Raw genomic sequence first — 26609 nt, forward strand, 5'->3', positions numbered from 1 at the left:
AATAGTCTTTAAAATCTGTTTAAAAACTACAACATCTCCTTTTAATAGTTTTTATTTAATTGCTGACTCTATCATTTTTCTAGCCGGATCCAGTAAGATCTCTTCTCTTTCCTAGTTCTGACTCTGTTAAAATTGATCCAAGTCATGGGATGACTCCATGTGCTAACTTGTATTTAAGGAATTTATTTCCCATTTTAGTGACAATGAAACATCAATTTTGTATCCTACTGATGTTATCTGTCTCTCTTTAAATTCTGATTGTTTAAAAACAGCTATGTTTTTATTAAAAGAATTATGGTTTGGTTAAATATATACTCATCCTAAAACATTTAAATGATCACTTTGTAACACTGATAAAATCTGGTCTATATCAATGCTACTCATACAAATGTCCAAAAGTCTGATAATTTTGCTGTGTTATTAGTCACAATGGTTGTCTGAATGAAAAAAGGCCAGAGGACTAAAAAGGGACACATGTTTAATAAAGTCTTGCAGGTACTTTCTAAAATACTGTGTGGAGTAAACAAGTGCTCTTCCTGTGGGTTAATACATTTTATAATTTTAAGCATGGCTATTTAAAGCCCTTTGTCATTCACAGTTTTGTATTTTCCTCTAAATGCTAAAAATCAGATTTACTGCTCATAAAAATTAAAACATTGTTTGTTCTGTGTTTTAATGTGTCCTCTTTTAGGTTTCAAAGGACTTCTTTTTCCTACCTTTATTGTATTCAGTACTTTGGTATGGCTCTACAAATAGATAAAGCCAGCGTTTAACAGGTTCCAGGGGTTGTCCGGATTGAAAGCCCCTACATTCTTAACCAGTTACTAAATTTCATTAGACAAAGTACAGCTTCTGTTAAACCCATGTATATACATACCCATTACTCTGCCCTAAATAGCCTTCCTGATACAAGGCTGAATCAAGGGTTTCATTATTGTCAAAACACGAAGCGGGGGAATGAGGTAGCACCTTGACAGTAGGGACTCCATTTTGGAGCACCTGAGACTCCATCTTGAGAAAGCACCCGCCCCCACCATGAGACTCTGGTCTGAGACTACGACCTAAAGCACTCGGACAATAGCAGTTCACTACATCACACCTGGCGGCCTGCATCACGCTTGGCAGAGCATAGAAACCCCCAGCATGATTGCTCAAGCTGGGAAGTGGATAGGCTGCACCTGGGTTAATGATGAAACTGTAATTTGTCTATGTCCCACGTATGATTTAAACCAATGCCTGGGTTAATGTCAAGATTATAATTCATATTGATAAGATTGTAGCTGGTATTGCCAAGAATGTAACTGATATTAGTTTCCCATAGGTCTTAGTTCAGCTTGACCCCAGTAACCATGTATTCCCCCCTGATCCTAGCAACCATGTATTCTCCTCCCGATTTGGTGGTCTCTGCCTTTATAAACCCTGTTGCTTTGGGCTTCGGGGTTGAGAACTCTTTAGGGCATGAGCCCACTCTCCACCACAGGCAATAAAGGGCCGTCACCTTTTATCCACGTGTGGGGCTCCTCTGTTTGCACTCGCTCAGTACAACACTGGGAAGCAGTGATGACAGCTCAAGTCCTTGGGTCCCTGCCGGTCACAGGGGGGCTCTAGAAAGAATCACAGCTTCCCACTCTGGCCTGGCCCAGCCATGGCTGCTGCAGGCACCTGGGGAGTCAATCAGCAGTTGGGAGATTCTCTCTCTCACTCCTCTCTCTCTCTCTCTCCCCCCTCTCAAAAAAATAAAAATTTTAAAATTTTTACAGGTTATAAAAAGTTGAGTCCGCTTGAAAACACGGGACCTACCCCACCCTACCCACTTGGAATGTCTGCTCCCAGCGCCCCCCATCGGAGACCTGAGCTGGGTGGTCCTGGCTGCCCCTTTCCCCACCACCACCCCTGCTTGGTCAGGGAAGGAGGGAGGTGGGGGGGGGCGTTGCATAATCCTTGGATCCCTGCCCCGCCCTCTCCAGAGTGATTGACACATGCAAGCTTAACTGCTGAGTCGTGGCTGGGGCGATTTCCTGGTCTGGCTTTGGCTCAGCTGCCTCTGAGGGGCCTCCTTGCAAAGCCAAGGAAGTGGAGACCTCACAGCCCTGCCCCTGCCCAGGCCCCTGCCCCAGCCCCTCACCTGGTTTTGTGGGGTCCTCCCTCAGTATGGGGGGGAGATCGGTTCTGGACCTCACCCGCCAAAATTATGGGGATACAAGTTCCCTACTTACAATACCTAGCGCCGTGGAGCTGCTAACGCCTTGTTGCTGAGGAACCATGACAAGAAAAAGCCTGCGCATGGTCAGTACAGACCATGCAAAAAAAACCCCAGACAGTTCCAAAAAAAAAAAAAAAAAAAAAATCTTTCAGTCCAAGCTCAGCAGAAGCCATGGATGCAAACCCCTGGGTCTAGATAATTTTTTTTCTTCAAGGTTGTCTTAAACTTGGGTAGGTTTGGGGTCCCCACAACGTGTGGCTCCCCCCGACTGAAGTTCAATGCCACTCGCACCTCTTCATCCCCAAGGACCCCTCGGAGGGCAGCAGGTGTGTCTCCGCAGCCTGGCAGTGGGCGTCTCCCCCAGTGCTCTCTGGGAGACCCACGGGGGCTGGACTGGGGCTTCCACAGCTTCTTCCCAGGTCCTCTGCACGGGGCCCCCACTCCCGCCCTGGAGGGCTTCTCCTTCCTGGATCAGCGGTCTTCCCCACGGCATGGAGGAAAGGCAGCCCTTAGCCCAGACACTGCCTCCCGCCCACCCCTACTCCCCTCCCTCACCTCCTGGGTCCCGGGGGGCTGGGCTGCCGGAGGACAGGCGATGGCAGGGCGGGTTCCACAAAGTCTCAGAAGCCCCTAGGGAATGGCAGCTGGCAATGCCCGCGGGTTTTCTCTTTCTGAGATGGGGACCACTTCATACCTGATGGTTTCAGCCATGGATGTTGGTGCTAATTCTGCGGCCATGGACAGGCTTCACGACAACACCTTATTGCACAGAACTGAAGGACAGTGGCCCTTCTGATCCAGCCAACCGCAGATCAACAGTATCTGGGGAAATGCTATTACCCGGCTGCCGCCGAGGGGGCGTGTGGCTAAGCCTAGGTCGGCGGCGCGAGCTCTGAACGCACACGGCCTTTTTCCCTGTCCTGGTTCCCTCCGCGATCCAGTACAGCAACATTTACGCTCTGTGAGGTCTTACAAGTAATCCAGAGACGACTGGAATTCACGGGAGGGCCGCGGAGGTTCTCCAGTGGTATTTTATAGAAAGAATCTGGGAGCCCTCGGAGTTTGTCATGCCCAGGGAGTTCGGGCTGAATTCCCCGGGGGTACTGAGGGGCAGTTCTCTGCCTTTCACGAATGGGCTTGTGCCAGCCAGTGTGGGCTATCGCCACGCACCATTCCTTTAATGCCACACACGAGAACTTCTGTTCCTCACCCCTGGTGACGTCTTCATTGTGATGAGATGTTGGTCCACCAGCTTAAAAATGTGGGGCAGGCATTCTTTGTAGCAGGTAAGACGTCATTGGGAACACCCACACCTCACATCCCAGTGCCCGGGTTTGAGTCCCTACTCCTCCGGCTGATTCCAGCTTCCTGCTAATACACACTTGGGGCGGGGGGCGATGGCAACCGCAATGGTGATAGCGATGACTTTGGCTTAGCCCAAAACTGTAGTGGGCCTTTTGGGAATGAACCAATGGGTGGAATCTCCCTCTCTCTCTCTCTCTCTCTCTCTGTCTCCCTCCCTTTCAAATAAAATGAAAATCAATAATTGTTTAGATGACTTGCAGATGGCTTCTTTCCCAAAACTGTGCTCATGACTGCAGATTCAACAAATGGCTTTCTCTTCTCCGTCTCCTCCCCCAAACCAGCAAGCCCAGCACCTAGATGACGGTGACCACCCTTTGTCACTGGCCGCCTGCCCGTTGTCTCCTGGGCCTCTCTGGGCTCTCATGACACCTCCTCAGCCCTGGGCCTCAGCCAGAACACCCCTGTCCCTCCCACCTACTCTGCCTCACCTAGGGCTGCGTGGGTTCTCCTGTGTGTCATTGGCAGTGCCTGGGTCACCCCCCCACACACACCAAGGCTGAGCCTTTATCTCAGGTCGGGTGGGCACCAGAGCTCTGGTCACCCTCTCTGTGTGGGCTGGGAGCCAGGTGGTGGCTTCGCCTGGAGTCCACTTGCAGGGCTGGCGTTAGAGGTCTGCGGTGTGAGGCTCTACCAGCCCTGAACCCCGCTTCATCCTGTACACTGCCACCAAGTGGCAGAAGCCTTCCTGGCTCTCGGAGAACAGGCCCAGGCCCCGGCTCTGCGTGGATGAATTCCTGTGTCCCTGGGGCAGGGCCTGCACACCTCGGCTGTCCCCAGACCAGAGCTTGTCCCACAGACTGGACCTGCTAGGGGTCGAAGTCTCCCAGAAAAGGCCAGGAGCCGAACATGTTCCTGCAGGAGCCAGAGAGGGGGCAGCGTGGGCGGAGACGTTGGCTTCCCTTTGAAGGGAGAATTCCTGCCCCCAAACGAACATGCTGCTTCAAGGAGCCAGCACTAGCGAGACCCTGAGGCAGGAGCTGGGGCCAGGGGGACAGAGCCTGGCACGGGAGGGATTACCGGGACTGCAGGAGGAGAAGTCCTCCTAAGAGGATTAGAGAGGGTGGCTTGGCCTGGGAGTAGGTGCTTTATGGGCCAGAGAGTTGCAGATTCCAGGACTTTCCCCTGAGGTTCCTATTTTCTCGTAAAGCGGGAGGTGAGCTCATCTTCCAAGCCCTGTCTTCCTGGGTGCTGGCTCTGAGCTAGAAGCTGCGCTAAGCACTTGACCCGAGAAAGCGCACTGAGCATCTGAGTCTCCTCCCAGCGGAACCCTGGGGAGGTTCAGACAGGCCACGTGACCGCCAGAGTTCCCAGCAGGCATTTGAGAAAAGGCTGATAAAGGGCTTTCTTCCCAGCATCCTTGGGGATGAGGGTGGCCAGGTGTCAACCATTAGCAGGATGAGACTGGAGGGGCAGGGAGAGGGCTTGGGGAAGAGGAGTCACCCCAGAGCCCCGGCTCTCCCAGGCCTTTAGCCTCCTGCAGCCTGGAGTCCCTGGGTGTGGAGGCCCCAAGGAAGGGCCCGCTCTGTGTCAGGGCCCCCTGAGGTCTCAGGGAGTCAGAGCACAGCACCCAGGGTGAGGCGGCCACGGAGCTGGGGCAGGGGAGGCACCGCTCAGGGAAGGTGGATCGAGTGCTGGGGCCTGTTCACTCATTGCTGGAAGACCATGGCTACTTCCTTCCCAGCAGGGAAGACCCTCACTCACAGTGTAGGGTTGTCATTGTGCACAGTGGGTTAAGCCTCCGCCTGCGATGCTGGCATCCCGTATGGGCTCTGGTTCAAGCCCCAACTGTTCTACTTCCAATCCTGCTCCTTGCTAATGCTCCTGGGAATGCAGCAGAAGATGGCCCAAGTGCTTGGGTCCCTGCCACCCATGTGAAAGACCTGGATAGAGTCCCAGGTTCCTGGCTTCAGCCTGGCCCAGCCCAGGATGTTGTGGCCATTTGGGGAGTGAACCAGTGGATAGAAGATCACTCTCTTTTCCTGTCTCTCCCTCTCAAATAAATAAATAGACAAATAAATGAATGAATGAATCTTGGAGCCAGCGCTGTGTCTTAGCAGGTTAACGCCCTGGCCTGAAGCACTGGCATCCCACATGGGCGCCAGTTCAAGACCTGACTGCTCCACTTCCGATCCAGCTCTCTGCTATGGCCTGGGAAAGCAGTAGAAGATGGCCCAAGTCCTTGGGCCCCTGCACCTGCGTGGGAGACCTAGAAGAAATTCCTGGCTCCTGGATTTGGATCGGCCCAGCTCCAGCCGTTGCAGCCACCTGGGGAGTAAACCAGTGGATGGAAGACCTCTCTCTCTCTCTCTCTCTGCCTCTCCTTCTCTTTCTGTGTAACTCTGATTTTCAAGTAAAATAAATATAAAATCTTTAAAAATAAATAAATAAATCTTAAAAAAAAAAAAAAAAACACGCCCTGAACGCCAGCCAGAGCTGGCAGAGGCTGCCATTCGTTACATAACAGCCTAGGGGAGCCAGAGCATCTCTCTCAGTGCTGGCTGACGGTCCTCAGAGTGTGCACGTGACTTTCCTAGTGTGGCTCTGCAGCCCAATGCGGGGGCTCCACCAGGGCCTTCTGGGGACAAGACAGGGTGGCAGGAGCATTTCAGGTGAGGCATCCTGGACACTAACTAGCACATTAGCTACTTCCTGTGAGAAGCATGAGCTACCTCGGGGTTTACCGCTGCCTGGGCACGCTCTCCTCCCCACTTCTGAGAAGTCACACCTCCCCGAGGCGCATCAGTGCCAGCATGGTGGGAAGCACACAGCCAGCCTGGCGTCTTGCAGGAGTCCTCCCCACTTGACACAGCGGCTGCACCCAGGGGTGGGTTCCTGGTCCCAGCTGGCAGTGCCGACACTTGGCTGGGTGCTTAGACCAGGAATGAAGATGCTCCCACACTCATCTCCTGCCTTAGACAGAGAAGGTAAAAACAGGAGCTGTGGGGGCGGCGGGGTGGGGTGGGGTGGGGGTAGGAGTGGGACAACTAGCCATTCCTAAGTTCCTGCTGTGCTCCAGGCCCTGCCTCCAGGCTCTCCCTGTGGCCTGGCTATCTCCTTAGACTCCTCTCATAATAAATGCTCCTTTTTGCTCAAGTTCTCCCTAGTGAGCCTGTGTTGCCTACCCACACAAGAGTTCCATTACCCCAGGTCCCCAGTCTGCCTCCTATTCCAGAGCCACCATGGGCCTGAGCCGTATCTTACCTTGAAAATGACACTAGGGCCGGCGCCGTGGCTCAACAGGCTAATCCTCCACCTAGCAGCGCCGGCACACCAGGTTCTAGTCCCAGTCAGGGCGCCGGATTCTGTCCCGGTTGCCCCTCTTCCAGGCCAGCTCTCTGCTATGGCCCGGAAGTGCAGTGGAGGACGGCCCAAGTGCTTGGGCCCTACACCTGCATGGGAGACCAGGAGAAGCACCTGGCTTCTGCCTTCGGATCAGCGCGGTGCACCGGCCGCAGCGGCCATTGGAGGGTGAACCAACAGCAAAGGAAGACCTTTCTCTCTGTCTCTGTCTCTCTCTCACTGTCCACTCTGCCTGTTTAAAAAAAAAAAATGACACTAGGGTATTTTTTTTTAAGATTTATTTATTTGTTTGAAAGGCAGAGTTACAGAGAGGCAGAGAGAGAGAGGGAGAGAGAGAGAGAGAGAGAGAGAGTCTTCCATCTGTTGGTTCACTCCCCAGATGGCCGCAATGGCTGGAGCTGAGCTGATCTGAAGCCAGGAGCCAGGAGCTTCTTCTGGGTCTCTCACTCGGGTGCAGGGGCCCAAGGACTTGGGCCATCTTCTCCTGCTTTCCCAGGCCATGGCAGAGAACTGGATTGGAAGTGGAGCAGCTGGGACTAAAGCAGCGCCCATATGGGATGCCAGCGCTGCAGGTGGCGGCTTTACCCACTATGCCACAGCGCTGTGCCCCTCCACCCCCTAGTTTGGTTTTTAAAAACTTTTTTTTTTTAATGCAAGGCAAGTTAATCTCTTTCTGTGCAAGCATCTTCAGGTCTCTCCAGTTTTACAGTTTGTGCTCATACCTATGATTTTAGGTGATTAAGAAAGAGATTCATTTTTATAGGTTGAGAGTCCCGAGGAAAGTGTCTCTGCTTTTGTTCTGTGATTTTGTGGTCACGGCATTTGCTCTGAGCTCCTGACGCTTTGAAAGGAACCACACTCCGGGTGCCATGGAGTCGGCCTCTTGAGCACCGTGTCCAGCAGCACTGTCAGCCCCTGGCCTCCTCCGTGCCTTGCCAGGGGCGTTTAAAGAGGCTGCTTTTAGGCCTTTATTATCATCCAGGAATCCTTAAGCAAAGGACATGCCCAAGCCAGTTGGAACAACACCACAGCCCTTACTGGTGTGCACTGTATTGCCAGGAAGAGTGACAGGCAGGGAGGGCAAAACCACCAGGATTCACCCCCAGGAGCAGCCACAGTCTCAACCCCACCCACTGCTCCTGCTCTCACAAGCAGGAGGGCTGGATTTTAGGTTGGAGAAACCATAAGGTGTCAGCGTTGCGGCGCAGCTGGTTAAGCTACCGCCTGGGATGCCAGCATCTCACACTGAAGGGCCTGTTTCCAACCCAGCTCCCTGCTAATGCGCCTGGGAAAGCAGTGGAGGATGGCTTGGGGCCCTGCTACTCACAAGGGAGACCTGGATGGAGCTCCAAGCTCCTGGTTACAGCCTGGCCCGAGCCTGGTTCTTGCAGCCATCTGGGGAAGGAGCCAGCAGATGGAAGATGTCTCTCTCTATCTCTCCCTCTCTGACACTGGTTTTCAAATAAATAAAACAAAAACACTTTCTTAAAAAAAAAAAAAAAAGAAGCTATAAGCCAGCGCCGCGGCTCAATAGGCTAATCCTCCACCTTGCAGCACCGGCACACCGGGTTCTAGTCCCGGTTGGGGCGCCAGATTCTGTCCTGGTTGCCCCTCTTCCAGGTCAGCTCTCTGCTGTGGCCTGGGAGTGCAGTGGAGGATGGCCCAAGTGCTTGGGCCCTGCACCCCATGGGAGACCAGGGGAAGCACCTGGCTCCTGGCTTCGATTCAGCGCGATGCGCCAGCCGCAGCGGCCATTGGAGGGTGAACCAATGGCAAAAAGGAAGACCTTTCTCTCTGTCTCTCTCTCTCACTATCCACTCTGCCTGTCAAAAAAAAAAAAAAAAAAAAAAAAAGAAGCTATAAAGCATCACCAGTGTTTCCTAGACTCATTGCATTTGGGCACACAGATGCGTGTGATACTGATATGTATTATGAGAGTGACCTACAACCAAAAAAATATTTAAAGCTTTGCCTTATGCAAATTGCATATGTAAATGTGTCCTAGATGCAAATTCCATATGTGAATTACTCTCATCTATGATTCACATGATAAACCTAAAATTTGCCCAGGCAAGGGATAATAATTAAGGATGACTGATTTGGGCAAAGGATATTAACGGGCATTGCTACAAGACGAATATGCAAACAGCCAATAAACACATGTATACGTGACATTGCTAATCACTAGAGAAACGAAAGTCAAAGCCACAATGAGATACCACTTAATTAAGAAAGGCTATCATCAGATAAACAACGCGGTGAGCACGCAGACAAGGCCGACCCCTTGTGCCCTGCCGGTGGGAAAGGACAATGGCGTCACCGCTGTGGATAACAGTACGGTGACTCCTCAAACACTTAAGCAGAGGCTTCGCACGCCATCCTGCAGCTCTGCTGCTACCTCTGTCCCCTGAAGAGCTGCAAGCAGGCATTCCCACAGAGTCCAGCCAGGGACGAGGTGTGTGTGTGTGTGGCTGGAAGTCCATCGGCCACTCTGACTGCACCCCCCTCGCACATCTGCTCCAGGCAAGGTTGCCAGGCTGACAGCGGGACTCCGTCTTGTGCCCTCCTTGCTTGCACAGAACTGGGTTGATCCTCTGGGTCGTGTTGCTCAGTGGGCAGCACATACTCCACGAGCTTGTTGGCAGATCCAGAGGTCACTTCTTTGCCTCCCTCTCGTCCAGCCTCGTAGCAACACGGAACACGATTGACCCATCCCTCCCTGGTTTTTTTCCCCCACCTTGCATTGTCTGCTTCTGCCTGCCTTGGGCAACTGCCAAGCCTTGGAAGGCCTCGGGGCCCAGCCTGTTCCCCCTTCTCTTCCTTCCGACCTGTGACTCAGCGCACCTGTGGGCTAGACGCTCCAGCCCGAGCTCTGTGCCAGGTGAGGCTTTTCCTCTTGGCTGTTGCGGTTCCAGATCCAAGCCTCCACATCTGTCACACACACACCCCCACGCCAAAACCTCTCAGTTCCCCTTGCCATCTGTCTCCTTCACGGCACTACCGCCTTCAATTCTCCAGCAAGCCGACCTCCTGCTCACCTGTGTGAGCTCTGGCACACACAGCTCCCTCTGCACACAAGCCTTCCCCAGGCGTCCCCTCTCTGGGATCCCAGGCTATCTCCCCAGCCCCCCCACCCTCATGCCAGCTTGTGTGACTTCCATCAGTGCTCCTGGGTATCTGAAACTGTTCAATGCAGTATTCATTTCCTCATTGACTTCTCTTCGCATTTGATTTTTAATCTCCATGACAGCCAACACGGGGGTCTTCCCTTGGTCTGGATTCACAGCACCGAACACATTACACAGGTGGGTCTCAGAATTAGTTCTTAAATGAAATAAAATCATGTGAATAGTCCAAGAAGAGCAGTAGGGAGTGGGAGGTGATGCTGACCAGTTTTAAGGAAAAAAAGAATAAAGGCTGGCGTTGTGGTGCAGCGGGTTAAGCGGCCGCCTGCAACACCAGCAGTGCATATGAGCCCCACCTGCTTCCCATCCCATCCAGCTCCTTGCTAATGTGCTTGGGACAGCCGCTGTCCCCCAAGTGCTTGGGCCCCTGCACCCACGTGGGAGACCCAGAAGAAGCTCCTGGCTTTGGCCTGGCCCAGCCCTGGCTGTTGTGACCATCTGGGGGGTGAACCAGCAGATGGAAGCTCTCTCTCTCTCTTTCTGTAACTGACTTTCAAATAAATAAACATGTCTTTAAAAAAATAAAATAAACAAAAGAGGCAGGGCTCACGTATAATCTGGGTACCTACTGGGTCCCAATCCTGGCTCTCTTCCCAGAACCTTGGCTCAAAGATGCTGTTCCCCAGACCTCAGCAGTTCCAGTCAGTCTGTGTCCCTAGACGACTCTAACTCCTCCCATCCCCACCCCCCACGCACCAGCATCCCTCACCCTGCACCAACATCCTCCCTATCCCCTCTCCAGTCTCTCACTCCTCCCCCACCCCCACCAATCCGGGGCACTCGGGGGCAGTGGTAACAACCAGCCTGGCCTGAACAGGGCCTGTTGGGGCGGGACGGGGCGGGGCGTGTCCCCCGAGAGCCAGCCATAAGGCTCTGCAGTCACACTCCACAGGGCCAGACTCAGGCTGGCACCATGGCCAAGTTCACAGTGAGGGTTTCCACCGGAAAGGCCTTCGGGGCTGGCACGTGGGACAAAGTGTCCATCAGCATCGTGGGGACCCTGGGGGAGAGCCCCCCACTGCCCCTGGACCATTTCGGCAAGGAGTTCACCGCGGGTGCTGTGAGTGCGTGGAGGGGGTGGGCAGGGTTGGAGGGGGAGGGCTGGATAGGAGGGGCGGCCCTCCCGCAAGCTGACCCTCCCCCCAGGAGGAGAACTTCGAGGTGACGCTGCCCCAGGACGTGGGCCCGGTGCTGCTGCTGCGCCTGCACCTGGCGCCCCCGGCGCTGTCCCGCCCGCTCCGCCTGGCGGCGGCCGCCGACGCCTGGTTCTGCCGCTGGGTCCAGCTCACGCCGCCGGGGGGTGCCCCGCTGCACTTTCCCTGCTACCAGTGGCTGGAGGCACCGAGTAGCCTGGCGCTGCGGGAAGGGGCAGGTGAGGGCCGGGGCTGGTGCTGGGGAGAGGGCCACGGGGAGTGTGGAGAGGTTAGCAGGTGCGGCCACGGGGAAGGGGGCAGCGGAGAGGGACGGGGGAGGGGATGGTGGGAAGCAGCCCTACTAGAGGGAAATTGCACTTGGGGCGAGAGGACCTGGTGGGAGGCTTTAGCCCACGGAGGGTGGCTGGCACTAGAGATCGAGGGCTTCTCCTTTTCCCTCTCACGCACTCCGGTCCTCCCGCAGCCAAAGTCTCACGGGCCGACCAGCACCCCGCGCTTCGGCAGCAGCGGCAGGAGGAGCTGCAGGCCCGGCGCGAGGCGTACGGGTGAGGAGGGGGCCGCTGCTGGGGCGGGGGGAGGGGGGGACGCCTGTGATGGCACAGACTAGAGCCCAGCACCCAAGCCCTCCTATGAAATGCAAACTTTCAGGCCCCTGGGACCTACACAATCATACCTGGGAGGGGCTTTGGGGGTGGGCGGAGCAGGTTTTGTCCTAGGCCCCCCGGGGCCCTTAAGGTTTGAAAACCCCTGCTCTGAGAGCCTTACCCTGGCTGGCGCTTCCTTGCCCTGGGGCGTTTTCACAGGTCCACTGGCTGTGTCCTCCAGATAAGAAATATACCACCCAGCCCCCCCACCCCCATTCGCCTTCCAGGGCGACAGTGCCAAGGATGGGGATGGGGGCTCTTCCTCTGTCCTGGTTTCAGCCCTGGAGGCCAGACAGCAGAGGTGGCCTCAGGAGGGCTGCAAAGGAAGCAGAAAACCCAGAATTGTTCTCTGGTGCCTACATGCCGAAGATCCTGATCTTCACTTTGGCTGCTGTCTGCAGCCTGGGCTAGAGGTGTTTGCTGTGGGTCTCTGGGGACACAGCGGACACAGGCTCACTTGGTTCCTGATGATTCTACAGGTGTCATGAATTATACCCTCAAGAGAACCACTGAGCCAGATCTGCCAGCAACACCCCCTCCACCCCAGGGGGGGCGGGGGTGGCCCAATGTTGAGGTCTGCTGTATCCATGGAGATCCAGGGCCAAAGAGCTGTGAGGCCTTGGGCAAGTCATTAATTTCAGCAATCCTTCTTTTCTTTAAAAATATATTTATTTTATTTGAGAGGCAGAGAGACAGAAAGACAAGCAGTGTCCATCCCAGATGCCTACAGTGGTGCTGGCCGGGGCTTGAACTCCATCCAGGGCTTCTACATGGGTAGCAGGGACCCAAGGACTTGAGATGCTGGGGCAGGACTCCAACCCAGGCACCCCGATATGCGAGCGATGCCGGTGTCTATCACTAGGTCAAAGCCTTCCCTCTCTTCCCTCATTTTCTTATTTCCTTCCGCAAAAGAAATCTATCCTATTTGCATTATTAGGTAGAAACACTGAGAAAATGGTACGAATGGAGCTAGTGCCTAAATACATGCTGTTACTGCTGTCAACAGCGAACTCCACCTGTCCCAGCCCTCAGTACCCAAGTGGGCGTCAGAGGCACAGCTTCAGCCCCTCCTGGGAACTGTTGGAAAAACAGGCTCTGGGGCCCGCCCGTGGCCTACTAAATCAGAATCTGCATTTTAAAAAGGTCCCTGGGTGAACCTGAAAGCACACAGAAGTTTGAGTAGTGGGGTTTGGCCACCACCTGGTGGCAGTGTTCTCTAAGTGCAAATTGTTCTTTGAAGTTCAAAGCTCAAACCCTAGAGCAGTTATTGAAGGAACCAAAGAATGAGTGAATAAGAGGAGAGCTGGTGGGGGAAGCGATTTTGCTGTTGCGCTCCAAGGTCTTTAGCTGTGGGCTTGCTTCCCAGTGGGGTTTAGGGATGCCTTAGGCTGGGGAATGAGATGGCAGCGAGCTGGGCCGCCTGCTACAGCCCCCTCCCCAGATCAGCCTCCCCGCAGCACGACGGCCTTCGGTGGTCAGGAATTCTGTGCTTGCAAGAACAAAACCCAATCCCAACTAGCAGATAGAAAAAAAAAAGGGGGGGGGGGGTGTTGGCAGGACACAGAGGCACTTATAGGAGTGTGGGCAGGGAGTGAAGACCAGGAACCAAGGTGACTCTTGCTTCTCTCTCTTTCTCGCTCTTTCTCTCCCTCTCTCTGCAGTACAGGCTTTCTCAGCTCCCCGTCTGCACCGTGGAAAATGGTCTCAGCCAAAGCTAAGGGTCCCTGGCTCGGGCCCAATCTCAGATTCCCTGGAAGGACTCTGATTGGCTCAGCTCTGTTTGGGGGCTTAACCCTGGATTAGCCAGCCACGCCCAGGGGGAAAAGTCTCCCTGCGGGAACAGGGCCACTCCTCAGGCAGGCCAGAGCAGATCCCAGGAAGGGTGGCTGGCCCTGGCTCCCACAGGGCCCGCTGTTCCCTCTGCCCCCGTCCAGGGGCTCCCTCTGACCTGCCGCCGCTCTGCCTTTCAGCTGGAAGACTTACCTCCCTGGCTGGCCTCACTGCCTCAACGAGGCAACCGTGAAAGACCTGGACCTCAACCTCAAATACCCTGCAGCCAAGAACGCTGCCTTCTACCTGAACATCGGCTCTGTGTGAGGGGGGCCTCCTGCCGACCCCGCCCCTCCGCCTGCCCTCCCTCGGCGATACCGGCCCTACCCGGGCTCCTGTCCTCAACACCTCCCAAAGAGCAGTGGGGTCCCAAGCAGCGGGAACTGGGTCCAGATGCCAGGAGGGCTGAGGCTGGCTGGTGGGGCAGGGTCTCCAGGGGCCCCCTGCCCCCTCCCCAGCCCTGGCATCCCCCGGCAGGGTGGCAGAGCTGAAGATCAAGGGACTGCTGGACCGCAAAGGGCTCTGGAGGAGCCTCAGGGAGATGAGAAGAATATTCAACTTCCACAGGACGCCAGCCATCGGTGAGGAGCTCGGGCTGGGCTTGTGGCCTCCTCTTGGGACGTCCGCTTGTGGCTGTCAGGAGTCTCGGGAATCCGGGCACCAATGCGCTTGGTGCAGCCTGGAGGGATCCCTGGCCTTCCAGGAAACAGACGTGTATTGAGCTCCTGTCCACCAGATGCTGGGCTGCAGTGCAGTCCTCGTGCTCCCAGGGCCAGTGGCTATGGATTGGACTCAAATCACTCATTGCACTGGGGAGATGCACCCATTGGCTCCAGGGGTAAAGGGGGGCCTGCCCAAGCCTGGAGGGGACACTGGAGAGCTCTCCCTAGAGGGTGACTTATGCTGAGACCTCAAAATTGAGGCGGCCTCAACAGCACAAAAGATGGGGTGTGGGGACACAGAGGGCTGCAGGCTCAGGGGCCAGTGGAGGGAAAGGCCCTGGCACCTTTAGGGGAATGGAAGATGCTGCTGTGGCCTGAGTGGGCTGAGCACGGGGAGGAAGCAGGAGAGGGGGGCACAGGGCACAGTGGTACAAGACTGTGTGGGCCATAGCAAGTCTGTCCCCAGTGCGGTGCGAGGCTACGGACTGCTGGCTGGCGGGTGGTAACATGGCCAGATGTGCCCTGTGAGGGGGCTGTTAAGGGCAGGAGTGGAAACAGGACCATGAGCCACAAGGTGGTGGTCCAGCGAGGCAGAGCAGTAGAGACAGGGTGGGCAGGTGGGTCAAGAGGCACCAAGATGGAGCATCCATGGGGCTTGATGGGAAGGGGAGGGGCGGGGCTACCAAGAGAGAGGTCCCTGGGCTCTGCCACACCCCACTGAGGGGATGACGGGCAGGGGGCGGGGCCGAGCCTACCTGTGGTATCTGATTTGTTGCATTTGCGGCTGGTGAGCCATGGGGGAGAAGGATGGCAGGTGCACCACGGGCTGGGAAATAAAGTTTGCTGTCTGGTCACTGGGCAGTGATGGAAGCTCGAGAAAGGTACAGGATGCCCAGAAGGCAACCACCTTGAATCCAGAGGTGACCAGTCCCCATGTCCCCTGCCCCCGCAGAGTACGTGTTTGACCACTGGCAGGAGGACGCCTTCTTCGCCTCCCAGTTCCTGAACGGCCTCAACCCTGTCCTGATCCGCCGCTGCCGCCACCTCCCAAAGAACTTCCCAGTCACCGATGCCATGGTGGCCCCCGTGCTGGGCCCCGGGAGCAGTCTGCAGGCTGAGCTGGAGGTGGGACGAGGTGGGGCGAGGTGGCGGGACGTGGCGTCCAGGATCAGGCATGCGAGCCCCCCACCCCCACCCCATGGGAGAGGGAGGGGCGCACTCACAGTTGTTAGGGCCCTACTGTGCATGTTCTTCCCAGACACACTCCTCCCCCAGCCTGGAATCCCCTCCCTGCCACTGCTGCCCCACCCCGGCTCTAGAAAACCAGGTGCAGCCTCCAGCTCCCCTCTTTCCTCCCGCAGAGGGGCTCCCTGTTCTTGGTGGACCACAGCATCCTCTCCAGCATCCGTACCAACATCGTTAATGGGAGGCCTCAGTTCTCTGCAGCGCCCCTGACCCTGCTACACCAGCGCCCGGGGCGTGGGCCCTTGGTGCCGCTCGCCATCCAGGTCTCAGTGTGGCAGGGGCGGAGAGGGTCTCACAGAGTGATTGGCAGGCATTCACAGCCGCTTCCTCTCCACTGGTCCCCACTCAGCTCAGCCAGACCCCTGGGCCCAATAGCCCCATCTTCCTGCCCAGCGACGACAAGTGGGACTGGCTGCTGGCCAAGACCTGGGTGCGCAATGCTGAGTTCTCCGTGCACGAGGCCCTCACGCACCTGCTGCAGGGGCACCTGCTGCCCGAGGTCTTCACACTGGCCATGCTGCGCCAGCTGCCCCACTGCCACCCGCTCTTCAAGGTCAGTGGCTCCACAAGGGGGGCCCAGACCTGCCCCTCATGATGCCCCTTCTGGGCACTCTTCCCAGGGCCCCCAGATGTCCACAGGCCTGCGGCATGCGAAGGGGCAGGATTTCCCATCCTGGGGTCCACAGCTGCTCAGCTTTTCTGGCTCTCACTGAGACGGGCTCCTGGGTCCTGCAGGCAGGCTCTCGTCTGTGCTCTCCAGTCCCAGCTGGTTCTCTCTGCCCGTCTGCAGCCCCCAGAGCCTGGCACTCGGGGGTGGGCTCTGGGGGAGGTGCTCTGTAGTGCCAGGCCCCAGAGGTTAGGCGATCACAGGAGGTCTGAGCTGGGAGGGTCACAGGTCTCGTGCAAACCAGCCCCTCCTTTGGCAAAACAATCTGATGCCGAAAGAGAGGCAGGAGTGCACCCAGTGTTGGTGGGACCAGCCCCCGTCATGGGGCCTGGAGCCCCGTCTTGCCCCTTGGAGTCTTTGCCAGTAAAAGAGCTGGGAGGAGGTCTGGGGTCTCCACCAGCGCTGCCATCTCCCGCCCCTGCAGCTGCTGATCCCGCACACACGGTACACCTTGCACATCAACACACTGGCCCGTGAGCTGCTCATCGCTCCAGGGCAGGTCGTGGACAGGGTAAGAGCTGCTTTGGGGTAGGAGTGGGACATTCCTCCAACGTGAAGAATTGGGGGCCATGGGGGTGGGAGTGGCCCCATCTTCCCCACACAAGCACTAGAGCAAGTGCCTGGAATCCCAGGACCCTGTCCTCCTGTCTTCCAGTCCACAGGCCTCGGCATTGGAGGCTTCTCTGAACTGATACAGAGGAATATGGAGCAGCTGAGCTATGCCACCCTGTGCCTGCCGGAAGATATCCGAGCCCGAGGAGTTGAAGACCTCCCGGGCTACTACTACCGGGATGACGGCATGCAGATCTGGGGGGCGACGGAGCGGTGAGGCAGCTGGGAGCCTGGGAGGGAAATGGGGGGCCTGGGGGGCTCACAGTGAGGGGAGGGCTGCGTATTACTGATGCTGGGCAGTGTGGGCTTCAGAGATTGGTCAGGGCTGGAGGTGGGGACTGAACACAGGTGCACCTTGCAGTTTTGTCTCCGAAATAGTCAGCATCTACTACCCAAGCGATGAATCTGTCCAGGATGACCAGGAGCTCCAGGCCTGGGTGAGAGAGGTCTTCACCAAGGGCTTCTTATCCCGGGAGAGCTCAGGTATGTACGGGGACCCTGTCCCTTGGGCCCCATCCTCAGGTCTCTCCAATGCAGCTCTCAGGACCCTGGCAGCCCCAGCCCCAGCCCAGTTGTCCCCGCAGGTGTACCCTCCTCACTGGAGACCCAGGGAGCCCTGGTGCAGTACGTCACCATGGTGATATTCACCTGCTCAGCCAGGCACTCCTCTATCAGCTCAGGGCAGGTGAGGAAGGGCAGTGCGGGGGCGGTGGGATGCGGGGTGCTGGAGCCTCCACCTCATTCTGCCCCCTCCGGCTTCAGTTCGACTCCTGTGCATGGATGCCCAACCTGCCGCCCACCATGCAGCTGCCCCCACCCACCTCCAAAGGCCATGCGACACCTGAGGGCTTCTTAGCCACCCTCCCGCCAGTCAATGCCACATGTGACGTCGCCGTTGCCCTCCGGGTGCTGAGCAAGGAGCCTGGAGTCCGAGTGAGTCCAGGGCAGGAAGCCAGGCCAGCGGGACTGAGATCAGGGAGGGCGTGGAGGTGTCCCCCAGATGCAGCCCTGCCACGGGTCCCTTCCCTGGGGGACTTCCAAGCCTTGGGCGTCTCACCGTGAGGGCCAAGCAGCCAGATGAGATGATGGCGAGAGACGCTCGTAGCTGCAAGGGCAGGGTGGCATCCTGCTCATTTAAAACCCTGAACTTCAAACTCCCGGGAGTTTCCTGCAGAGTGTGTATGTGGAGAAGATCTGTTTGGGGGGAGGGCGTGAGTGAGTCTCAGAGGCTGCTTCGGGTCTGCACGCCCCCACCACCCAGGATGAGGGTCAAGGGCCCGAGCCAGCTAGGGAGGGTCACAGCAGCTCAGACGATGGGACCTCAGCAGCCCCTTGGCCACCCTTGTGGTTGTCCCCAGAGGCCCCTGGGCATGTACCCAGATGAGCACTTCACGGAGGAGGCCCCGCGGCGCAGCATCGCCGCCTTCCAGAGCCGCCTGGCCCAGATCTCACGAGACATCAGGGAGCGGAACCAGGGCCTGGCGCTGCCCTACACCTACCTGGACCCGCCACTCATCGCGAACAGCGTCTCCATCTAAATCCCCAGAGAACACAGCCCCTCATGGCAAACTCCTTTGACCACATTGCTCTAGGCTAACGGACACTGGGGAAAAGACTCCCCTAGAAAAACAGGCCCCACTATACTCACTCCGCACCCCCCAGAGAAACAAAATCAAAGCCAAGAAGCCATAAGCCGATGGAAAACAGAACTCCGTGGGGCTCCAAGCCTCCAAGTGCCCCACAGCGCCCTGCCAGGGTTTTGTTTGCTTTGGCTTCCTGTGGTGGCAAGTGCATGATCCCGGCCTCTGACCACTGCTGGTGGACCTCAAGGTCACTTGACTCAAGGGCAGTCACTGTTTAGGCCGCTCAGCCACACAAGGAATGGTTCTGCCCAAACTCGGCCCGGTGGGCAGGCATGTGGCTCCCTCATTAAGACGCCTCTTGGGATACCTGCCTCTCACATTGGAGTGCCTGGTTCCAGTCCCAGCTCCTCCTCCAATTCCAGCTTCCTGCAAATGCGCACCCCGGGGGGAGCAGCTCATGGCTTAAGTGCTTGGGTCCCTGCCACCCATACAGGAGAGCTGGACTGGGTTCCCAGCTCCTGGCTTTGACCTGGCTTGGCCTAGCTGCTGCAGACATTTGAAGTGAACCAGCAGATGGGAAAGAGACCTCTCTCTCTCTCTCTCTCTGACCTCTGCCTTTTAAATAAAAGTAAAATAAGTAAAGAATAATAAGTTAATGAAGTTTAAAAAATATATGGAAATTGTGCAAGAAGTTGGCTGTGACCTGCTGTCCCAGCTTTGAAATGAGAACACTGACAGGGCTGCTGGAGGCTCCGCAGGAAGAGGACTTCCAGCCCCAGGGCGGTGCACCTGTGCCCATTGAGATTTCCTCTGAATTTCCCCCCACCTGGACAAAAGGCACGCGCTGCACAGCAGGTCCACTTCCCGGGGAGACACTCCTGGAGGCCCCTGTGCCCCCCTCCCCCAGTGCAGTGGGAGCACGCCTGCACCTCGCACACCCTTGCTATCTCTGCTTCTCACCCCTGCCTCAGGTTCAGGTGAGCTCCGTTAGGGACCCGAACGTGGCCTTTTGCATTCATCTGGTGATGTTCCTGTCTCTCAAATGGCAGGTGTTGGTGCTTAGGGTTTTCCATTTCACTCGTGTACAAAACAAAGGAGACAAAATGCCAAGTGTATACACACACGTGCACCCCCAACTGCACAAACACAGCCACCAAAGTCCCTGGGGCAACGCCCAGAGGGCAGTTGTGAGTGACAGGCACTGGAACCGCCCACCCCTGGTGGAGAGTCAGTGACCCCACGGTGACCTAGAATATAACTTCTTTGCTTTTAATCAACCAAAACAATTCCTGCTAACTTAAGCAAGAAAGGACTTTGTGAGAAAGAAGCAGTGCCCTGAGGGATGAAAGGGTTAAACTTTGCCATCTCAGGAAAGACCAGAAGCTGGGCAGCACCAGGCAACAGCACCAGCATTCCATATGGGTGCCGGTTCGAGCCCCAGCCGCTCCACTTCCAATCCAGCTCCCCGCTAATGCACCTGGGAAAGCAGTAGAAGATGGCCCAAGTGCCTGGGCCCCTGCACCCACGTGGGAGACCCAGAAGAAGCTCCTGGCTCCTGGCTTCAGATTGGCCCAGCTCCGGCCATTGCTGCCAGTTAGGGAGTGAACCAGTGAGTGGAAGACCTCTCTGTGTCTCTCCCTCTCTCTCTTTCTCTGTAACTCTGTCTTTCAAAGAAATAAATCTTTAAACGAGAGAGAGGAGGGCAGGTGTGGAGTGCAATGGTGAAGATGCTGCCTAAGACGCCTGCATCCCATATTGGAATGTCTGGGTTCAAGTCCTGGCTCCAGTCTGGACTCCAGCGCTTTGATAATGGGTACTGGGAAGGCAGCAGGGGATGGTTCAAGGATTTGGGTCCCTACCACCCATGTAGATGGACTTCCAAGCTCCCAGCTTCCGCCTGGCCCAGCCTCAGCTATTGTGGGCATTTGGGGAGTAAACCAGCAGATGGAAGACCCCTATGTTTCTCTGCCCTTCAAATAAGAATGGAAATGAACATTTTTTTGAAAAATTAAGAAAAATCAGGGCTAACACTGTGGCCTAGCAGTGCCTGCAGTGCCAGCATCCCACATGGGCGCCAGTTCAATTCCCGGCTGCTCCACTTCCTATCCGGCTCTCTGCTGTGAACTGGGAAAGCAGTAGAAGATGGCCCAAGTCCTTGGGCCCCTGCACCCATGTTGGAGACCCAGAAGAAGCTCCAAGCTCCTGGCTTCAGATCGCCACAGCTCCGACCATTGCGGCCATCTGGGGAGTGAACCAGCGGATGGAAGACCTCTCTTCCTCTCTCTCTCTCTCTGACTCTCTTTCTCTCTCTGTGTAACTCTGACTTTCAAATAAATAAATAAATAATAAATAAAATTAAAAATAATGTAGCTGTTAATAAAGTCAATTCATAAATGCTGACATGGCAAAAATATTTATGGTACATTGTTATACAGGCGGGAAACAAGTCACACAATTATATGCATATGATCCCTTTTATGGCTAAAAGCAATCTAAAAAGCTGGCACCGTGGCTCACTAGGCTAATCCTCCACCTGCGGCGCCGGTATTCCAGGTTCTAGTCCTGGTTGGGGTGCCGGTTCTGTCAAAGTTGCCCCTCATCCAGGCCAGCTCTCTGCTGTAGCCCGGGAGGGCAGTGGAGGATGGCCCAAGTGCTTGGGTCCTGTACCCACATGGGAGACCAGGAGGAAGCACCTGGCTCCTGGCTTCGGATCGGCGCAGTGTGCCGGCTGTAGCAGCCATTTGGGGGGTGAACCAACGGAAGGAAGACCTTTCCCTCTGTCTCTCTCCCTCTCACTGTCTAACTCTGCCTGTCCAAAAAAAAAAAAAAAAAAATACAAACTTGAAGGAAGGTCTGGAAAAAATGCTGTTTGAGACAGGAAGTGGAATTTTATAGCATGGCCACTTGGGGAGGAAGAGTAGGGACCTCAAATTGAGAGAGAGAGAGAAAGAAAAGAAACCCCAAAAGGAGACCTCCAGGACTTTTTGATAGACACAGGGAACAGCCTTGTTAAAAAAAGTCAGCCAGGCCGGCGCCATGGCTTAACAGGCTAACACCGGGTTCTAGTCCCGGTCGGGGCGCCGGATGGCCCAAGTCCTTGGGCCCTGCACCTGCATGGGAGACCAGGAGAAGCACCTGGCTCCTGGCTTCGGATCAGCACGATGTGCCGGCCGCAGCGGCCATTGGAGGGTGAACCAACGGCAAAAAGGAAGACCTTTCTCTCTGTCTCTCTCTCTCACTATCCACTCTGCCTGTCAAAAAAAAAAAAAAAAGGCAGCCAGCCAAAGCCATCTGGGAGTATGGCCGCCCTCTGCTCCACACCCAGGGCCAGGTCAAGATTAAGGAAAGGTGACCGACACACTGGTGGAGCCACCAGGATGTGAGGAGAACCCTTGGAGACCCCTCCTCTTTTTGCACCTGCCTGCCCAGTGTTCTGGGGACAAAAGGGCTCCCTAGCTCCTGCCCTCTGAAGTCAGTTCTAATGGGGAGGATCCCACCCACAGACCTGGCGTACATCCCCCAGCCCCAGAGAGCCAGAATTGGAACATTCTGGAAATCACAAGACATGCCCTGTCCTTCTCAGAACCTCTTATCTGCCCTGAGGGGTGCACTTCCTGCCCCCTGCCAGCAGGTGATGGTGGGGGTGGGGAGTCTGAGGGCTCCACCCCCAATCTCCTCCCTCGTGGGTCACCCAGCCACTCCCAGCTCCCAGGGTTCCCACAGTGGCCAGAAAGTAAATTTTGTTAACTCAACTGCTTTGTCAAGTTCAGCCAGGATTACAAACACTGCTGGCACCAAGCCTCCTTCTGTACTCTCGGGACACCTGCAGCCTCTGTCCCAAAGCTGGTGAAACTGAGTCAACACCATGGAGTCGGTGTGCTGGCCATACACCCCCACCCACCCACACACACTCTATCCCTCCCTCTTTAAAAACATTTTCATTTATTTGTTTATTTGAGAAGTAGAGTTAGAGAGAAGAGACAGAGAGGGGACTTCCATCCACTGGTTCACTTCCCAGATGGCCACAATGGCCAGAGCTGAGTTGATCTGAAGCCAGGAGCCAGACTCCACTCTCACCCCAGAGCAGTCTAAGTAACCCCCCCATTGAGTGCCTTAGCCTTCCTCCCAGAGCAGGTGGGATCCAGGAGACCCCTCGGGCAGCACCCAGACCTCATTTCTGAGAAACTCCTCAGTGGCAGCCACCAGCCAGCTGGAGCAGGGAGGCGGGGAACCTGCTGTCCCGCACCTGCCACAGAGAGCGACAGCACTGGCTGGAGGAGAGGTCAGGAGAGGCAGGGGACTGGTGACCCTCTGCATGCCCACCCGCCTCCAGAGTCCATGTGTGAGCACTGACAGGAGGAAGCCTTCTTCACCCCCCTCTCCAGTTCCTGAATGGCCTCAACCCAGTCCTGATCCGCCGCTGTCACTGCTTCCCAAAGATCTTAACGCCATGGGGGCCCCTTGCTGGGCCCTGAGCTCAGTCTGCAGGCTGAGCGGGAGGTAGGGGCCCAGGGCCAGCCTCCTTTCCCAGTGCCGCAGGAGCCACGTGCCCCAGGCCGCTACCCAGCCCTGCCTGCTCTCTCTCCCCTCCACTCCTGCCGTCCTCCTGGCTTTCAGCTTGTCCAGTGTTATCTCTGGCTCAGCGACTCCCACTCACCCCCGAGGGAGGGGTGTTGTTCTGAGACGCCAAGGGGCTGGGGACAGGGCTGAGGGCGGCACGCTCTCTCCGGGTACTTTGCCAGCCTCCACGCTTCGGCAGAGCCTGACGGCTCAGAAACCATGGTGATGAGTCGGTTGTCATGGTGACTGAGGATGCCCTACCCCGCTCTCAGCCAGGGGCTCCCCAGAGCTGCCAGCTCTCGGCTCTCTGGATGACGGAACGAGCCGCACCCTTAGCCTGGGAGGGTGCCTTCTGCTTCATAAGGCTCCATGATCTCCCATGGGGTTCACCTCTCGATGATGCCTGGGCCTGACCACAGCACAGGCACCTGTCATACTTGGGCGGGGTAGTGGGGTCTGGGCTGGAACAAAACCCACTGGCTCCAGAGAATGGGATCCCTTTCAGTGAAATCCTTCCATATCCAGAGTGATCCCTCCTCCCCCTCCTCCTCTTCCTCCCCTCCCCCCTCCCCTCCTCCTCCAGAGGGGCTCTGTACCTGGTGGACCACACCATCCCCTCAAGCCTCCTTCCCAGCCTTATTAGCGAGAAGTCCTAGCTCCTGGCCACAGCCCTGACCCTGCTGCCTCTCAGCTTCCAGGTCAGATTGTCCTCAGGCAGCCTCCTCCCAGGGCTGCTTCCTGGTCCTGCCCAGCCCCTCCAGGCTTGGCTTTGTTTGGTTTGGTTCAGTGCCCCTTGATTTCCATCTTAATAAAAAAGACAAGCGGTGATACTTAGTGTCAGAGAACAAATTGCACCTTGACTTAGATGTCAGACTTGCCTCCACTGTGGGAGTCCATCAGGCTAATTAGCTTTCCCAAGATCACAGTTAAGCAGGGCGCTGGCTGCCCATCCTCACTGTACCGCACACCCAGTGCACTCAGACACCGGGGTCCAGGCAGCCCCATCTTCCTGCCCAGTGACCCAGCTGAGGCCTTGTTCTTGCCCTGGGGTCCACACTCGGGGTTTCTTGGTGCACAAGATGGTCACACATTTGCTTCAAACCCACTTTGTAGCAGTCACACCTTGGCTTTATCCATGCTGCGGCAGCTGCCCACATGCCACCCCATCTTCAAGCTAGGGAGGAGCCCTCTGCTCGGTGCTGGGAGGTGGGAGCCGAAAGGGGCAGCCTCATCTGACCCCTGCCTGGGGCTCTCCCTCATCCCCACTTCGCCTTCCACATCAACACCCAGAACTCCCTGGGCCTCTTTGCAGGGCCATGGAGCAGGGCAGGGAGGGCTGTGGTCCATCCTGGAGCCCCTGCCCCAGGCAGCACTGGGCTCTTCACTTGGCACCACTCGGATGGGAGGGCTGCCTGCAGCTGACGGCCAAAGGGCTGGCAGCTGTTACCTACTGCTCCCTCTGCCTGCCTGCCACCTGGCCAATCCCGAGATCCAGGTCCTAGCCCTCTACTACGACCCGAAAATGTGTTCCAGTTCAGGATGGCCGCAGAGAGGTGAGGATCCCCGGGGCGGGGCCTGAGAGCTCTGGAGCCTGCACCCTTGGCTTCACCAACCTGTCCCTACCTCCTGCCCAAACACACCACGACCTCACAGTGCCTCCCTGCCTCCTCTTCCCAGCTGTGTGACCTTGGGCTAGCCCCTTAACCTCTCTGTGCCTGTTTGTTCATCTGACCTTAGGAGCAATAAGGGCACCCATCTTGTAGGTAATATGAGCCCTCCATGGTGGGCGGGCCCCCCTGATTATTCACCCCCATAAACAAAGTCACTGTGTCTGCCTCAGGGGGACCGCGGGAAATACCCACAGCCTCCACCCTGACGGTCAGGTCCTCCGGATGTCCCGCCTCCTGATGGACATCTGTCTGCAGGACAGCTGCCCTCAGTCTCTGGGACTTAATGTGTTGCTGCGCGGGAGCCTCACTGGGCTCCCAGTTCCTGCCGCATGGGGCGACTCATTCCCTGCAGCCAGCCCCTCACTCCCCGGCCCCCTCCGCCCCGCCCCACCCCTGCCCTGGTCTCCCTGTCCAAACACTGCCCCTGCTCCAAGTCCAGCTCATGTCCTGCTTCCCCCTTGAAGTCGTCCAGCCCCGCTGTGAGGACCCCACTGGCAGGGGTTGCCTGTGCCACAGCCTTCTCAGCAGAGGATCCCCACATCTGTCCGGAGCCCTGCAGGGGCCGGGGGCGCGGGGGAGCTGCGTGGTCCTGAGCCAATCAGACAGTCCCGACCCAGATGGGCCTGGGACAGGCTGCTCCTTCCTTGTGGCTTGATCTAGCTCAAAAGGCCAGAATGCCTATACCTGCCGGACCCTCAAGCAGAACGGAGCTGGGGAAGCGAGGCAGGCAGGCAGGGACGGTGGCCAGAAAACGTCAGCAAGTGATTCAACTTGAAAAGCAAAGCCCTCACCAGCCACTCAAGGTGCAGCCGCAGATCACCTGTGGCTCAGGCCCTGTGTTTGCCGCTCAGGGGTTCTGAGCTCCAGGCCTGGGCCCAGGACATCCGCCAGGAGGGTTTTGTGGGCCACATGGGCCCAGGTGAGGTCACCGATCTCGGCTTCGGTTCTCCGGACCCCGCCTCTCCACAGCAGCCGCCCCTTGAGTCCCAGCTCCGCTCTCTCCACCCCACTCCCATCTAGGGGTTCCCTCCGCCCTGGCCAGCTGTGCTGACCTCACCCAGTACCTCCCCATGACCACCTTCACCTGCACAGCCCAGCATGCTGCCAGCCACAACGGCCAGGTGAGCCAGGGGCAGCCCTGAGGGACAGAGCGGACACGGGCATAGTGCACCTCGTGGGAGCACTGGCAGCCTTGTGCTTACTGAGCTTGGGGAGCCACTTGGATTCAGTGCCTGCATACCCCACATTCTTACCACCCTGTGGCTGCCCCCACCCACGGCCAGTGGCCAGCCAGACCTGTGGCCTGGCTCCCTGAGGTCAACGCTCTGTGCCACGCCCTCCTGCTCTTCTATAGGCAAGTGTGGTTGAGGAGCAGGAGGTTTCAGCTCCCAGGAGAGTGGGTGAGGTCAGGGAGGGATCCTGGGGACAGTGGGCCACTCGGAGGCTGCACTTAGCAGGCTGGGCTCCTCTGTGGGCGGGCCATGGAGGGAGTGGGCTGCCAGCAGGTGTGGCCCAGGGTGGCATGGGTTCCTAGCAGGTGGAGCTGAGAGTGGTCTGGGTTTCTTGCAGGCAGTGGTCTTTAGGTGGGTGGGTGACTTGTGTTTCACCTTGGATGGGTCTCAGGTAATGGGGGGGAGTCCTCTATGTGGGCGGGACTTGGGCAGACTAAAGCCCAGGTTAGGGGGATGTAAGAAGGTCTGGGCTGGCTGGGAGTTGCAAGAGCGGGGTCGCCAGCCTTTTCCCCTGCCTGGGCCCCGCGGTGGCCGTCTGGCCTGGTCGGGATTCCCCAAGGCCCCCGCGCTGGCCTCCGCCCCCACCCCACCTCCACCCCCAACCCCAACCCCCCGCCCTGCCCCAGCCCCGCAGTGGCGGACAGCAGCATTGCGGTGCCGGAGTTTGAAGTCTTTTTATTGGAAAATCAGGAAGGCG

At 56.9% G+C, this 26609-nt stretch overlaps 1 protein-coding gene across 2 annotated transcripts; it reads left to right on the top strand.

Annotated features, from left to right (window-relative positions):
• Positions 1-10966: 10966 nt before the first annotated feature.
• On the top strand, positions 10967-18405 carry ALOX15B (arachidonate 15-lipoxygenase type B). 2 transcript variants are annotated; one of them, XM_062216334.1, is made up of 13 exons: positions 10967-11113; positions 11200-11425; positions 11671-11752; positions 13822-13944; positions 14159-14262; positions 15296-15468; positions 15705-15851; positions 15938-16141; positions 16911-17080; positions 17229-17350; positions 17452-17552; positions 17630-17800; positions 18226-18405. In XM_062216334.1, the coding sequence occupies exons 1-13, from the start codon at positions 10967-10969 to the stop codon at positions 18403-18405; spliced, it is 1950 nt and encodes a 649-aa protein (XP_062072318.1). The 2 variants fall into 2 exon arrangements, with proteins under 2 accessions (XP_062072318.1, XP_062072319.1); XM_062216335.1 differs by lacking the exon at positions 17229-17350 and having other exon boundaries at positions 16911-17066; positions 17451-17552.
• The last annotated feature ends 8204 nt before the right edge of the window (positions 18406-26609 follow it).

Source organism: Lepus europaeus, chromosome 18, assembly GCF_033115175.1.
Source record: "Lepus europaeus isolate LE1 chromosome 18, mLepTim1.pri, whole genome shotgun sequence".
NCBI lineage: Eukaryota > Metazoa > Chordata > Mammalia > Lagomorpha > Leporidae > Lepus > Lepus europaeus.